At 32.8% G+C, this 17,982-nt stretch overlaps 1 protein-coding gene across 1 annotated transcript in view; it reads right to left on the reverse strand.

Moving 5' to 3' along the window:
* The window catches only part of LOC119832167, a 32,318-nt gene extending 19,210 nt beyond the window's left edge, over nt 1–13,108 (reverse strand). The window contains exon 1 of the mRNA XM_038355777.1: nt 12,941–13,108. Within this exon, the coding sequence (XP_038211705.1) occupies nt 12,941–12,957 (17 nt within the window). The 5' untranslated portion in view covers nt 12,958–13,108. The remainder of the gene's footprint in view (nt 1–12,940) is intronic.
* Nucleotides 13,109–17,982: the final 4,874 nt, after the last annotated feature.

The raw sequence follows: 17,982 nt of genomic DNA on the forward strand, positions 1-17,982 counted from the left end.
AAAAATTATTTTATAGTTTTTAGTTTGATGTGCTTGAAAAGCGTGTTTTTTAGTTTTTTTAAACTATATTTTATTTAGTCCAATTTTTTGACATGGTTACATCACACTTAAGGGGCCGGTCATATCCCGTTACTGACAAATAATGAACGAGTTTGACATGAGTGCACTTCACTGCATTTGTATTGTTGGTTACGATAACGATAGTTTAGCCGAGTGTTTCTTGTAATGATGCACATTTCGAATTAGAGGCTGTATTTTTTGTGCTGGCACACGCTGTTTCAATTATTATGAGTTTTGAATACATCATTTAAAAGGAAGTAAATTGTGATTTTGACTTAATATGTACAATGTTAATATGTATATGAATTTTGATAGAACCCTTTTAAAGTTTTTTTTTAAATGTACCATCTTTTTTTTAATAGTTTAGGGTTCTGAATTGTATTCTTAATTTTTAGACCAATTGGTTAAGCAGTTATGGACAGCGACTTGTAAATTGCATTAATTAAAATTCGTCAATATGAGTACCTAATATTAGCTGCAGAAGCAGTTGTAATTACGTCGGTATCAAAGCTCAGGCTTTTACAATAAACAACAGAACACGTCCCTTCGGAAGAGCCTATATGGTGTTGTTCCGTTAGCGCTCATCGGATGAAGAACCAGTTGGCACCTGGCACAATTTCCCACCTTTTTTCCAAGGTCGGTGCGTGCTTGCTGGAAAAATGTTGGCCAGTTCCGCCGTTTAATATTCTTTTTTTGTTATCCGCCGTTTTTTTTTGTAAAGTCAGTAAAATAATGATAGCAGTTAATCTATAATTATAGTCATATCATAAGTCATTGATTTTTTAAACAGACTTTAAAACAAGAGGTTTTTATTTTTAATGATTTTTTTTTTTGCATTTATTACCTCAATGCTTTCATCGACTGGATGATTCGATTTTGATGATATTTTTTTTAATTTTAAAGACGTTGCCTCCCATGTGGTCCTCTTAAAATTTGAGAAATTTTTGACAATTTGAAGACAGTCAAATTTTTTGTCAAAAATATATAATTGTTTGTGTGAAATTAAATTAGCATAAAATTCTCAATTTGAACTATGCAAAAATTTAATAACTATTTATATCTATTCGCTTATTCCTTATTAATTTAAAAACAATGGGAAATTCAATTTCTAACATGAGTCTAACCCATCTTATAGATACTTCTTGTATTAACAATATTTATTGGTTTTCTTCTTAATTTCAAATTTTTAATTTTTAATTCCTTGTAAGTACCACAAAGAAACAGTGGGAAAACAGCAGACAATTAAAGGCATTGCGCGCGCATGTGACACGTCCACACGTCCACACGTCCACACGTAAAAACGAGTACCATTCTTCGCAGGCAGACCTAGGAATCCTAAATACATCCATAACTCCATGTGTCAGCCGGAAGCAGGTTAAGAAACGTGCAGAGAAACCAAACCGAGTATGGTGCGACGAGCTTCACATTACAACCCTTTTTAGAAGTTAATTAACTTGGGATATGTCTACTAACCGTTTTATATGTATACATATTTAAATAAAAGCCAATATCCGGAATTTCAAATATATGTCTTAATCCTACATTATTTGTACTGGCAACATTTTATTGTAATACGTAATCATTATTATTTTACATGTTAAACCAACTTAAAAAAATTATTCATCAAAGTTTTGCCACACCCGCTTAGTGAAGTCGGCAATTCATTTGTGGAGACATAAGGTCTGCAATCGAGCTTACGCCTCTCCAAATGTTCATGGGCGGTGGTAGCGCTTACCATCAGGCGTCCCACCAGCTCCATTGCTGACAATGACATGAAATGAAATGATTTATTTGTTCCATAATAAAAAGGTTCTTTAAAATCAATATTCTAACCATTTCTGATATTTTAATTGTATTTCGAAATTATCATAAATTTACTGTTTAGCATTGTACAATTGATAATATTAACGTAAAGTCCAAGCAAGCAAAGCCAGGTGAAGCTAGCATCATCCTAATACGATTATAAAGCGATAATATTCACAAAACATAAGTTTTCACAGAAATTAGACAAGGGTATCATATCTATAATTCAACATACTGCATACCGACAAAAACTACCTCTATTCAATGGAGATACAGTTACTAATCGAATGACCACAGAGTGTAAGGCCAGACTAACAGTAGACGCTGACCATTCAAATGATGTATGACTAAAGCCCTAATACCCATGTTATTATAGAAATAAAGACAATGTGGCGGATTCATTAGCAAACAGCAAGCAATTATTTGGCGGGGGTATCGATCTATTTATGTCTAGAGGCAAAAACTGTTTACTTCTGATTATTATAGTTAAATAAGTACAATAGTTGTAGTATCCGAATGCACTAGAAATGGGACTGTTTTGTGTGAAGATATTTTAGTGCTCCTAACATAATTTTAGCTTAATGTTAGCTGTTTGATTAAACAAAGTCGCTTTCCGCCGTCTGACCTTAGATCTTTAACGTTTCGCAACAGATTGTAATGGTTTCTTTAATAGATGGAGTGATTAAATAGGAAGGCTTATATGCATTATAATTTCCATTAAATAGTGGAGAAATACGGCTATTTCTTACGTTAACGCGGCCAAAAGCTAGTACCATCCACCATTGGATCCTACCACTAGAACTACCACCTACAAGTGACTCGGTTTTCTCACTACACTTGAGTCACTATAATTAGACCAATGTTTATATATTTATCATTTAACAAGCTTCTACCCTCGTTGGGTAGGGCTGAAACAAAAGGAAAAAGAAACACTTCCACTGAGAAACAATTTAGCTTTTTAATAGCTCAAAATGGAATCAATCATTATTAGGGGTTTTCCATTTAATAATTTCCTATTTAGTGCCTATTTAAAGACAGAAGTTTGTATCAGGAGAGTTATACTAAATCAATAATAATCTTCATAAAATAATAAACAAATTATATAACGGTATTGAAAATAGAGAATTAACATTACTTAAATAAAAATAATGTAATATTCAAATTCCTAGGGTATTTCCGATCCAGCGTTTCAACATTTACCGCTAGTGTCGTGTTATCCATTGTCTCTATGACCTAGATTTAAGTTATCCACATATGACTAATCTTATTCCTATGAAAATTGTTCCTAATTATATTTAACAAGTCTTAAATTCGCATCTGAATAACGGAAACTAGAGATTACGGTGCGAAATATCTCTTAATTAGTGAAACGATAAATTTAACACAACAATTAATTATTAAAAGATACGCTGACACTGGTGGCTCAGTGGTTAAGGTTTTCTGCTTCAATTTACAAGTTCGAGGTGTCAATTCGCACTTGGCCATCGTAACACTTTTATTTAAAACAAAAAAAAATGTAACCTCATATTATTTTTTTTAGTTACTGAATATAATACAAAACGGATAATTCTTGCAAAGATGTATCTATCTTAAATTTTTGTCCTTATATTATATTATATTTTAATTAAAACTTGTGTGATGGTATTTTATTATCTGTAACTGTATCTACTCGACATTTTACATAAAAATATTGCCATCTGAATATCATTAAGCATGATATAACAAATAACCAAACGTATAAAAAATATTAAATTAATAAAATGAACAATTACTAACTAAATAAATTAATTATGTACATTAATTGAGTCAGTCGACATTTGTATTTGTCACGTATAATAATGAATTAATCATCGAATTAATCTTAAGATTAAGATTAATTGTTGATGATGTATACCAAATTTATTGAATAAATGATTTCATTGACAGCACTATGTCGTCAGTTTATGTAATAAATGTACAACATCTTGTATTATGGAAATATATGTAACTCTGTGTAAGTAATCCATCAACAAAGGGTGACGCGATGTAATTCGAAACGAAGCAATGAATTCCAATGCTATTACTAAGCAACTCTTGTTTAATTTCTTTTTTATAATATCACTAGCTGCGCTCTGCGGTTTCACCGGACTATCACACCGGTAGGACTATCGGGACAAAAAGTGTCTATATGTTATTCCAGTTGTCCAGCTGTCTACGTACCAAATTTCATTGCAATCGGTTCAGCAGTTTTTGCGTGAAAGAGCAACAAACACACACACATCCTTACAAACTTTCGCATTTATAATATTAGTAGGAAGGATAGGATGCCACTTAAACACTATGAAAAACATAATGAAGTATCACGAAATCTATTAATAACATTTTATCTTAACTGTACGACGTTTGTCTTTGAAAAGATTTCATATTCATCATCATTAGAATAATACATTATGTACAATTATTATTTTTTGTTTACATATTTTGTTAATATTGTTTAAGTTCCGTATTCTCTTTGTATCATGTTCAATGCCACCTACTAAATTATAGACAATCTTTATTTATCCAGCATAATGCTACCTCTTCCGCGAAGATGACATTGCATAATCTATGGGGTTTTATTAAATCAACGATACAGTGTTTGCTAAGGTATCAAAAAACGAAAGCTATTAGCCAATAAGCCACATGGATCTTCACTATCTTCTAGACTATAATTGACCAGTTCAAGTGTTCGAAATAACCCATAATTGATAACGAAGCAAGTTACGCTGCCAGCTCTCGGCCTACTCTCCACGCAAGACTCCTTCGCAACCCCCTACACCCCACGTATATCGATTACAGTATACTTTAAATCTACGTAAGTCTAATTGCCTCTTGAGACGATATAGTTTGAAAGTTAACGTGAAACTTACAACTTTGTACATAAATAATTTATATTTTCTATTAGCATGAAGCCGCATTGTCTATATAACAGATAACAAAACTATACTAGGTCTATATGCTATCATAGGCAATAACAGCAATCAGAAAGTCCGTTTTAAAAATGAAAGATATGAAACGAAATTTAATAGTATTTGTATTTGTACAGATACATACTTCGAACACTACAGTACAGTCAATATATATATTAATTTATTAATTATAATACGCACGTTAAATCAAATACAAGCAATCAATGTCATTTTTAATTGTATAACAGAGTTCATGAACTCTGTTATACAATTAAAAATACTTCAATAATAAATGATTAATTAAAAGAACTTCAAGCTTAATAAATTAAATTTAATAACCAAACTACAATTTCGCACCTTCACAATTCGCTACTGCTCACAAGAATTCCATTAAACAAACGACCCAAACAAAACAAATAGATACCAATAACGCCAAGCGTTTAATTACATGTTTTTTTCTAAATTATAACCTCAAAGCGCATTGCAGTGCGTCTAATAATTGCCCATTGTGAGAATTGTTTTACTGCTGTGCCGGCCACAAGTCAGAAATTTTATGTGTGCCTGTGAGAGAGGTTGGTTTACATTTTATAGGTTATGTATAAAGCATCCATGTGAAGCTATAAACTATAGATCATAAAGACAAAACAATTTCAAGCAGTAATTACCTTCTCGGTATCGTTAAAATCTGAGAATGTGTGTCTGAACTCTATAGTGTACGGTTATTCCCGCTATATTTCTAAACATATTGTATATAATCATGTGAATATTATTTTAATTACATACCTAAATGATTAATTATAATAAAGGTTTTAAAAACAGGCGAAAATAACCTTACTCAATAGTAATAATCAGTGCCGATGACAATAGAGTTTTATCATAGATTATAAAAAGTTGTAATGAAAAGCAACTATTAAATAATCTGTGATAAAAAAATATAAACGATGTCGGTCCCGTTGCTGGAATGAAGTTTAAATGGTCTAAAACGGGCAAAATTAAACTTTAACTTGCAAATTTTGTATCTCTGCAAAAACCATCTCAATTTAGGTTGAGTAGCGATACTTGCTCCGGGCAATTACATGGACATCAGCAAAAGTATTTAAAGATTTGTTACGTTTACTTACATTTTTATTTTCCTCTTTGCAAAATACTATTTATCCAAATGGATAGTTGATTTAAAGAAATTGGTCGTATCATTACATTTTAATGGTGTTTGGATTAAATTTGTATTAGGAAAACCTTGGGAATTTAAGAGATATCACTAGTAAAATTGAAGCAATTGTAATTTTACGAGAGATTTTTTTATGCCATAAGGGGGCAACTGAGCCACACCACCTTTATATGAATGCACTGTCCACGATTAATGGGGAAGGGATAAGGAAAGAATTGATGACTAAAAAGAATAAATAGACTGGTAAAGGTGATTAACATATTGACTCTACTTTAATAAAATACTATGTAATGAGGCTATCTCACGAGATAGTAATGTCACTGCATTGTTGTGTTATATTACTATAAATGAAATCTTTGCTAGCAAAAAACTAGTAATGTTAATTATATTTTCCTAAGACTGACTCAGGCCGCTGGTGATCAGTCGTTTTGGAAGTCTTTGGGGTAGGCCTATGTCCAACAGTGAACGTCCTAAAGGGCTCTAACGACGAGCTGGTTTGACGGCAGACCGCACGAATGTCGGTGCTCACAGACGAAACGTAGGAATCTCTATGTACATGCTGATAAAGTACGAATAGTACGCATTATAATACAATGTATCACACCTCATAGAGGTTTAGCACCGATACTCAGAGTGCGTCGCGTCAGCGTGACTCTAAAATCTAAAACCATAATAATCAGAACTAACCTCATCCGGCCTAAAAATGTCTAATTGACATCTCAAAAGGCGCCACGGTCGCATGCAATCACTGACATGGGACAAAGAGTCCTTTTAATTTTTTAATCTCAGTTCTCAGAACACCACACGCCGCGACACTTAAATAATGAAACTTTTGATTGATAAAGACACCGCACATAAACAATTTAATTGTATTGTGATTTTAATGGCTACTCGCAATGGCTCTTTTCATTTTTATTGTTGTCAAATATATTATAAAAAATTGAACAATTTCGTCATGGTGAAATAATATATATAATAATAAATATGTATCTACAAATATATGTAACAATAATAACAAACTAGAGACAAATTACAAGCTAGAAAAAAAAAACAACCATCCGTACCATTTCTAAACTGAAGGTATGTTGCAATAGGCAATAAAATATTGGAATAAAAAAAAAACAAAATTCGTGACATTCTAAGTGTTAGATATAATCTGTGATAAGGAAAGAAAGAATCATTTTAATTTTCCCTCACACCTTTTTGATTATCGAAGGTCAGTCACCTTTATATTGTGTCCCGTTTTACTTCAAGTCAATTGACAAAGCACTTTTATTTCGTTAAATAAAAAATACAAAGAGTAGGAATTTTAATAAGCTTCCTATATACACATACATTGGTATTGCCATTTGCCAATTTTTTGCTAACTGTGTAACAGAATAACTGTTGACATTTTTTTGTTGTCATTACAATCGTCACTATACTCTCGATAGTATGTTTTTATAAAATCGCAATTTTATACTTAGCCATAAAATTTCTATATTTACAATAGCATTCCGAAATAGAGGTCATTGACTTGAAAGTAAAAATTACTTACTGGTGTTTTCGTAAATTATGTAAAATAATTATTTTCTACAAAAGAGTCTTATCTCTGAAGGAAGGTACTCCCAATTCTAAAAAAGAATTATCCTATTACTATTATAAATGCGAAAGTTTGTAAGGATGTGTGTGTGTTTTGTTGCTCTCACGCAAAAACTACTGAACCGATTGCAATTTGGTACGTAGATAGCTATTTTTTATCCCGATATTCCTACGGGATGCGGACTTACGCGTCCCCGTGAAACCGCGGAGCGCTAGCTGCGCCCATATACAATAATTCCCTATCGAACCCAAAAAGAATCACGTCAATGGATGCAAAATCTTAACCATCGAATAAAAAAAATACAGTCAATTGAGTATTTCCTTAGTTTTTGGGACGTCGTTTCAAAAAGAAACTCGTTCGCTATCGGAGATATAAGAATATACATAGACGATAAAATGGAGGCGAATTAACCTCCATTGTGAGATTTTATTAAAACAATTCATGTCTCTTTGCCATAGCATTAGTCTTCTTGAGTATTAAAATAATGTAGGTAACCTAGATAAAAAATTGAAATATAGCCTAACTTCTCAGCGGTTTTTAAATGATCATTTGATATAATTTACTAATACTATTTTATTATATAGAACTTTCACACATACTAAATTTTTCGCACGATTTTTTGCTTGCGTGTACTTCGCTTTTTACCACAATTATAGACCCATTTTGACAATTGATGGCTTGCTTCTCTAAAAGAATTTTTGAATTGACCGCCTCCTTGGCACAGTGGTTAACGCGTGAGCGTAGAACCGAGGGGTCCTGGGTTCAATTCCCGGTGGGGACGCACAAAAAAAAATGTCTCGGTCTGGCAGGACACAGAAGGCTGATCACCTAATTGTCCGTAAAGAAAATCGATCAGTGAAACAGATGAACATCATCTGCCCCATACCCCAGTAGGGGCAAAGGACTTCACTTTCTTTCTCTAAAAGAATCACTTCAGTTTGATACTCAAAAACATATGAAAACAGTTGATTTTAAATCATTTATGTCTAAAACCTTTGTTATGTTGAAAAATGCAAAACAGTACATCGTATTGATTTAAATTTGCTAAGAAATTAAGGACTTTTTACGGAGACTAAAGTCTCCCTACCACGCTCGCTGTAAAGTGTTCGAAACGTCGGGTTAATGAAGAAATCGCGTTTAAAAACCGTTAAAATTGTTTAGTTTCTAAATGTATAATACTCGCGTAAAATCAAACACGAGAAAATATTTTAATTGCTTTGAAAACCGCATGAGAATATATAAATAATGAATAATGCACATTTCTTGTTTGGAATAAGTCACATTAGATTAATCTTTTTATCACGTTATATTGAACAGGTTAATGATAAAAAATGTCAAATGATTTTACGACTAACATCTGTGGTAATTCAAATAACAGTTTCGAGTGTATTATAATATGTTTGTTTTTGTCGTCCCGAGATATTGTCATAAAATTATAATATTTATGTTAATAATTCCAATTTTTGTTCGGCCGTGTATCGTCCGATTCTGGGTTCATTTTTGGTTCTGCGTTTCCAGGCATACAGCCAATAAATACACTTGATTTTTATTTAAAAAAGGAATAAGAGTTGCCCGCTAAATGTCCTCATAACCCAAAATATGTTGTAAGCTTAAGTAAACTCTCGCAAAAGCATTATGAACTTTCCAAAGCCTAGCAAAGCAGTTACGACAAATTAAGTGGTTCGTGTATAATTCAGTGCACTGCGCTTGGCCGCCGTCCAGTTACCATTATGTAATTTTAAACTACCCTCATTCGTTCGCTGGACTTATCTTGGCATGTTTAGCGTTCTTGTAGATATGCTAGGCTTGTAATTGCTTGGAGTGCAATGTATCTATTGAAATGACGTGAAGTATAGACCTGGCCACCTCAACGGCCCGTGTCCCAGCTGTGGGAGCATAATGTGCATGTGGGCCGAAATGGCTAGAACCACGGTAAGTATCATCGTTGATTAAAAAAGATTATTGGGTTATATGATATAAATTCAATTATTTTGCTTTCCGGTAAAACGGTATCACGTGTTTTGAGTTCAGAAAAAGGGCTGCTAAAATAAGTTTAGTTTTATGAATAAATGTTTGAGTTTATAAACTTTTGTAAACTCAGGCATCGCTTTATAAATAATGATAATTATACAGCAATTATTAGTTTTCATTAAAAGACGTTATAGAGTTGTTGGCTGTTGAAGAATGAACCTTTTCCCACCTACAACAGCAATGTACTACCACAGATAATGTAACACTATACTAGTCTTACCCATAGACGCTTATACGTAAATCCATTCTCGACACGGCTGTGAAGTCAGAAACGTGGATATGATAAGTGGCTGATGATAATCAGTGTTGTCACACTTAAGCACAGCATTGGCTACGACGCCACCTTTTTTCACACCGTGTCATTCAATTACACTTAAAAATATGGTCATCATACAATGGCGGATAGACATTAATATTTGAAGAGAGCAATAGACAATCAGACAGTAATTTACAAGACATGACATATTCCGTTTTTTACAACTTCTATCAACAGACGATAACTTAAAATAATTCCACACGCTCTTAGTTAGGTTTTACATATTTTTTAAAAAGCTATACGTTTTTAATGCATATTGTCTGTCTTAATCATCATCAACATCTTCTCCCTCTCTACGTAATCAAAATTTAATCGAAACATTAAAGAGACTAAATCTTAACCCTATTTCACTCGCTCGATCAGACAATTATAATTTGATTAAGTTCATTGTGCTAGAATCACATTAATGCCTTTGAGAGACACTGAGATGACAATCTTGATCATATTAGATAGTCTGGAAGGGTACATTTTAAATTTGTGCGATGTAATTACATATTTTCATGTTAAATTTGATGTATTATGACATGACAAGAAAAATGTCATGTAATATGTTATATAAATCATGTTTAATATCGAAATAGTATAGTGATACACTATTTATTATAATTGCATGTGTTTTATTACGCGTGGATTTATTATTGTTAATTTATACTATAAAATATTATATTTATATTATGAAGCTGAAGAGTTTATTTATTTGTTTGCTTGTTTGAACGCACTTATCTCTGGAAGTACTAGTCCGATTTGAAAAATTTTTTCAGCGTTAGATAGCCCATTTTATGAGGAAGGCTATACGCTATATATGTACCACGGACGAAATCGGGGCGGACCACTAGTTTTATAATAAGCAGATGTTTATTTAATTAAGTCATACTCTGCATAGGACTCTTATGAAATTACCTTAGTAATAGTACCTTAAACACTGAAAATAAGCAATTGAAATTACATAGAAAGCAATAAATTAATTCAAATAATCGATATTCATCTACTCATACGATGTAAGGCTATGCTGATGATGATTTTCTCTCAATACTGAATGAAATATTGTATCGTACTATTGGACTTTTTTTCTATTTATTCCTCGGTAAAGTCGTTGCCTCGAACAGATAACACAGCTTAAAGTTAAATTTAATTTGAGTCACTTTAAATGTAATTTCTTATATTAACCAAAAACAAGCAAGGTCAAGAAACCGCAGATATATCCTAAGAACAATATATCACGCTGACGTGCAATTACTGGAATCTAGCTAACTATGTGCTACGTCTTAGCTTCTATTAGGTCTAAGTCTAATTACTTCGCGAGACCTAAGTACTGATTTATGTTTTATATTTCAGAAATGTACTTAAACTATCGATTTTCAACTGACGTGCTAATTTCTAGTTCATAAAGGTTTTGTTAATGGTTTATTAGATACTAGCTGCGCCCCGCGGTCTCACCCGCGTAAGTCCGTATCCCGTAGGAAAAATCGAGATAAAAAGTTGTCTATATGTTATTCCAGTTGTCCAGCTGTCTACGTACCAAATTTCATTGCAATCGGTTCAGTATTTTTTTCGCGAAAGAGCAACAAACACACACACATCCTTATAAACTTTCGCATTTATAATATTAGTAGGATAGGATAGGAAGTAGGTAGGTAGCATTGGATTGGGCAATTACTATATTGGTTCAAAATGTAAATTTGACATGATTGGAAAAGGGCAACTACAGAGATTCTTGCCGGCTTTTCTCCGTTGGTAAATATTAAACTGTGTTATGACGATTTAAAAGTGCTTCTATAAGATCTAATCGAATAAATATATGTTGAGTTCAAATATTTATAGAAGTATGTACAAAGTGCATGTTAAAATTTTTTATACCATTCGGTATTCAGTAATGAAAATATACACATTCCCCTGCCTCTGACAAGACATCATAAATCATACAAACATATACATAATTCTTATAAAGCGATATCAGTTATAATAATTGAAAATACTTCTTATTCCTCATTTCCTAGTATTAGAAAGATTCATCATATTATTTCCGCTGGGCGTCCATTAGAGGCGCTGGTTTGATTTCCGGCGAAAAAAAACTTGATCACCGCATACAAGATAATATATTATACAGTGTCTATGGTACGTCTGTCCTATTTATTTTATTAGGATGTTGGTCAAGATTATTGTTTATCATTACTGACTGCGATCGCTTATAAATAAATTGCACTATAAAGCTTTTATGTTACTGCAGTTTATCGTATTTTCAACGTATTCTGAATGATGTATGAAACTATTTCTGTTTTTACTCAATATAACTAAAAGCTTATCATAAATTTAATATTTTTATATACGTTCTACTGCGGTATATTTACATTAATACAATTCAAGTGTCGTATCTTCATTCAAAAGAATTTTATTTGGACTTTATGATAGTCATTAACATGAAATCCATAGATAGATTTTCATATAAAACAGTGGTTCAAAAGAACTCTGCTATTTTTACGTGTAATTTTTAACGTTATTTATAGATAAGGACATTAAACTTAACGGTCTAGAAGTTCTCACATCACGTTTATCGCGCGTTAAATATGCGAATTATATCCATGCCCCATTGTTTTGACACCTAGTGAGAATGCGGCTTAGGAATGTCAAGATAAAATAAGTTAACAGTTAAATTCATAATAAAAATTAAAAACAGATACATTAATCGTGGGTGTATATTGGTATTTTTATTGGCGTTCACGTTGTTTTTGTATTTCATTATATTCATTATGTTCAAATAAATAACAGTCCCATAATGATGTTTAAAAAATTGGTTTTACTTATTATTTAATTAAATTGAAGACCCATAGTTTATATGATTGTTGCTCTTAAAATTCTCGTGTTATTTTTTTTAAGATAAATATTCGTAATGCTCACTTTAAATTACCCAAAAAACACGTCAAGTTTAAAAACATTATCATCATTAAAATTACCATAACTTAAATATATTTTTACGATTTACGTTAACTACAAAAAAAAAATACAAAAGAGAAGTAAAAAAACATAAACCACAAAAAGGTTGTCTATGAACTCACCTTATGAGGTTCTGCATCGCTGAATGTTCGTCAACCTTAGCAATGAAGAAAATTAAAAAAAAAACACACTTAAATTTCAAATTACGAACACGTATTTCCCGCGCTCGCGTGTATCGCTCGCTATGGCCGCAACGATTCTGCCGGCCAGCGTTGTTCTTGAACTTGTGACTTGAAACTTGACAGGTTGCATTGCACAGCTCAGCTGCACTGCATTTTCGTTGGCCAGCGTAATTGTTGAACGTAATTTCACCTCTCTTGGAATCTAATAATGGACAATAGAGTTATGTTGGTGCTATATGTAGCATTAAATGCTTTAGACTATATTTTGTAGATAAATGTTGTATTCTTAATAGCAAGGATATTTTGCAAAGTCTATACAAATGAAATAATTAAAGTGTCTGTTTAAAAATATAATATAAAAACAACAGCTTTCAAAATTATATATCTGGTTAAAAAATATATTTATAGCGGCCTGGCTACTTAAAAGGTTGGCTTGGCTTTATTATTGGCAGAATTATCTACATATTAATAAATGTAGATTTCTATTGCTTTGAAAATAAGAAAAAAGGTATCTAATTTTTCTTTTTGATTACTTCATTTAACTCTATTGCAGCCTGTACTATGTAGCCTAGTATGCCCTCCCTAACTTCTTTCTTCATATCACATACTAACCATCACCAGACACAAAAATCATTCCCTCATTAAATACTCCGTTGCGACGTGAAATGAAGATAAACAAAAACACACATTCACATTTACAATATTATAAAGGACTAGCTGCGCCCCGCGGTTTCACCCGCGTAAGTCCGTATCCCGTAGGAATATCAGGATAAAAGTTGCTTATATGTTATTCCAGTTGTCCAGCTGTCTACCTACTAAATTTCATTGCAATCGGTTCAGCAGTTTTTCCGTGAAAGAGCAACAAACGCACACACATCCCTTCAAACTTTCGCATTTTTATTAATTAGTAGAATAGGACTGGTAAGGAATTTTTCACACTCTTCTATCAATAAAATCTATTTATGTAGTAGACCTCACGATTGAAGTTGAAAGCTTAGTCTCTATTCTATTGACGTTTTTAAACGTATGAGGAAAATGTATAAAGACACATAGCGAAAGAATCTTCTGGTGAAAGTTTTGACAATTTTAATAAACCGTCATGAGTGTGTATTAGTCATGATAAACACGTATTAGTCACAGGCTTTTGCTCGTTCCTGGAAAGTGAACTTTTATTTAACAAGCTGTGCCGCGTGGTTTCCCCCGCGCACGAACCCGCGTGAAAAAGTAAGTAATTTTCAATCACGGCTAAATATTATCAAAATCTATTCACGGGTTTCCAGTTAAAAGAGCAACAAACATTCACACATACATCCATCCATACTTGCAAAACTTTCGCGTTTCTAATATTAGTACTAGTATTATGTTATCTGTGGTATTAGTGAGATATTTTGACGTGACAACGTCTTAAATTAGGTTGCGGCTCGGAGTCACTCATGAAAAAGTGTAACGCCCGGTAACGTTACGATGAGTCACCGAACTATGATCGGTCCGCCGCGCGCGCATCACTAGAGAATTAGGCGCATTGAATCGGCGCGTGCTTGTGTCTCTGTCTCTGTCTTTTTAGTAAACAAAATATATTTTCTATAGTTGAAATTTGTACAATTCTTATTTTCATTCAATTCCTTGTTCCTATTGTGCAATTTAATAATATTCATATCAATAAATATTCTACCGAGAAAAAGACGTTGTCACGTAAAATCTTCGCCTGTAAAACCGACTTTACAGGCAACCATTTTTTTTTTACATTCCCTATGATTTTAATTTATTTGTTTTTAATGTTTTCTAGCAAGATGACCATATATGCACATAATGCATCTTGATCAATGAAACGATACCTACGTTATCTGCAACAAATTTTGCAAATTTTGAAATTTGGCGCCTTTTTACGTTCTGGCGCGAACGGAAACACCTTCACCCGCTCTGCCCCAGAACCAACTCTGATAGCAGCAAATAACCAACCTATTATAAAATTCCCTTCTTCTGTTTGTCAGGAGCTTTATTAAGAAAAGCCTTACCATTCCTTTACAATTATATTTAGTGGAGATATAGGGGGGTGGCATCTATTTTAGGGCTATAAAAAATTATTTAAAGGAAAACTTCAATAATAAATAATATATATTGCATTGTTTTTCAATTGCGTGTTTTTAATATTTCCCAATAGAAAGAACATTTACTAGATTGGACATATATTTTTGCTTCTAATACGTGTGATATATATTCTGTAAAAATTAAAAATCATTCCCACCCTCCGATTTTATATCCCTACTGCACAGACATAGTATTTTGTTAATCTTTTGCCATAAGCTCGATTTTCCGATAAAACTGGATCAATGCAACAAGATGACATGTAGTAGAGCACGCTTCGGTACGAATTGGGCTAGCTCGCCCCGGGGAAGTACCACACCCCCACAGAAGACCGGCGTGTACTATAAAATAGTACATGTCACGCCGGTTTTCTGTATGTTACTATATGCTACTGTGTATCGTACGGTGAGATGGGGCCGGATCTTCGCTTCCTTTTCCTCACCTTTCCCAATCCTTTCCTTATCCCTTTCTCCTTACAAGCGAGCAGTGCTCTGCAGATGTCCATGAGCCATGGTGATGGCTTACCATCAAGCGAACCACCGCTGTCACACACCACATCATTTTCCATAATAAATATAAACATATAAAAAATACCGCATAAACTGTTTCACGTTCATTAGGTTCCGGTGTCGAGGTGTGGTAATAATTATATAGTAGTTCTAATAATAGTTATTTAGTTTAAGAGTAACGAATGTTCGTGCACATAAAATGATTTCGTTTTATTTTACGTATTATGCTCTATTATTTAACCATTAACACAGTTTACACACTGAAAGTGCATTCATATAGCCTATTAAATTATATTTTAAAACGAGCACACGCACGCGACTTTGTCTGTTTAAAATTATCGTTTCGAAGATTTCTTGTGGGCAAATCTGTATCGATAAAAATCGATACAAAGTGCATCTAGTAATATAATTTACTAGCACGCTCGTCGGGTATCGTACCCCCGACTTTTTGATTGGCTCCGTGGCCCGAAGTCCTAGCCACTGAGCCAACACTTCTCACTACTAAAAGTAATCAGTAGTTAAAAGTTAAAACAATAAGTATTTAAAACAATCTGTCCCGCGGTTTCACCCGCTTAGCTAAGTTTTTCCTTTTAATTTTGATGTACCTGGAGAAAAATCAATGTAATACTAATTTCCTCTTTATAACATCTATCTATCCTATATACATGCTATCTATCTGTAAAAATCGGTACAGCTGTTGCAGAGAGTAGCCGGAACAGACAGACACACAGTAAGATAAGCAGACAAAATTATAAAAAATGCTATTTTAGTACATAATATGTACCGTGTATAATATGCAATTAGAAAATATCACTTATTTGAATATCGCAAACAGACACTCTAATTTTTTTATCGGTACGTCTTCGTATATTGTCTATTTACACAAACCGACCGACTTCACTAAGCATATTTCAATATAGTTAGTTATTAGTGTCCCGACGCACCCACACATTCCTGTCAATCTACCGTTAACACCGGATTTACATACAGATTACTTTCAATGGCCATTAAAAAATCACTGGCCACACTGAGCCCATTATCTATAATGTGTAAACTAGAATCAATCATATTATTTTCATTTTCAACGGCTGGTATGAAGCCGTTCTTTTTTTTTATCGGCGCCAAATATGAATGTCAAATTAAACTGACATCTGTCATTATGGCGGTTCGAAAAAGGAGTCTTATTACAATTAAACATGTGATATTGTTTTGTTCAGTTACTTTTCCAATCACGTAATTTACTAAATAGATGAAATGAATTATCACAATCTTAATATATATAAATCTCGTGTCACAATGTTTGTCCTCAATGGACTCCTAAACCACTTAACCGATTATAATAAAATTCGCACACCATGTGCAGTTCGATCCAACTTGAGAGATAGGATAGTTCATATTATTTCAATTACGACAAATGTATACCCGGGCGGAGCCGGGGTGTGCAGCTAGTGTTAATATAAGTATGTTAATGTTTTCATCTAATTTAACAAAGACTAGTTTTTATCGCGGCTTCCCTCACATTCGATTTGTAAATCACACACACAATTTGATAAAAGTTGGTCAGTGACAAACACGCACAGAAGAAACATATGTGAAGGAGAATTCAATTGAAACATAGCCCAGTAATGTTATTTATTTTTCTTATAATTCATGTAAGTGATAATGTACGCAATTGACTTCGTAAATTCAAACAGTAGGTCAACAACATGACTAACGATTAGTCGGCGTATGGGTCGATTGCACAAATAAAAAGCTTTAAGTCAAAATTAATTGAGAAATCTTGGTGTATAGCGTATCACCCAGCCCTTACCATATATAATCATCAAAATCGATTCACCCTTTAAATTTTGAGGTTATCAAAAAAATACAGACGAATTGATAACCTCCTCCTTTTTTTAAGTCGGTTTAATATATATTTGCATTATTAGGTTAATTCGTAAGAATTTGGGTTAAAATCAAATATTAAACTTCATACCTATCCTCTGTCTGTTTAACTCTAAAAATATATTGCAATACCAAAGTAGGTTTTTATGAGCATAATTATACTATGGCCGTCATGTCGAGTTTTATAAGTGCAGTTATAATAAATTCTAATTAAATCAAATTATTGCATGATTATGATTTATGAATAATTAATTAACAGCTGTCGTGATATTTATCTCACTGTTTCATGTTCCTTTTAATTTTAATTTAAAGCTTTCTATTCGTGGAAATAGAAAATACTAAAGTTATGGTTTTAGACTTTACAAGAGGGAGTGGACATGTACTAATAAATGCAGAAAACTTGCATTTAAATCTATTGATAATTTAGTTCTGTTTGTATCCTAGGTGATTCTGAATTATGATCCAGTAATAAAATTACTTATCTGGCACAGTAAAGTTAAGATA

This window comes from Zerene cesonia, chromosome 15 (genome assembly GCF_012273895.1).
Source record: "Zerene cesonia ecotype Mississippi chromosome 15, Zerene_cesonia_1.1, whole genome shotgun sequence".
Classification (NCBI taxonomy): Eukaryota; Metazoa; Arthropoda; class Insecta; order Lepidoptera; family Pieridae; genus Zerene; species Zerene cesonia.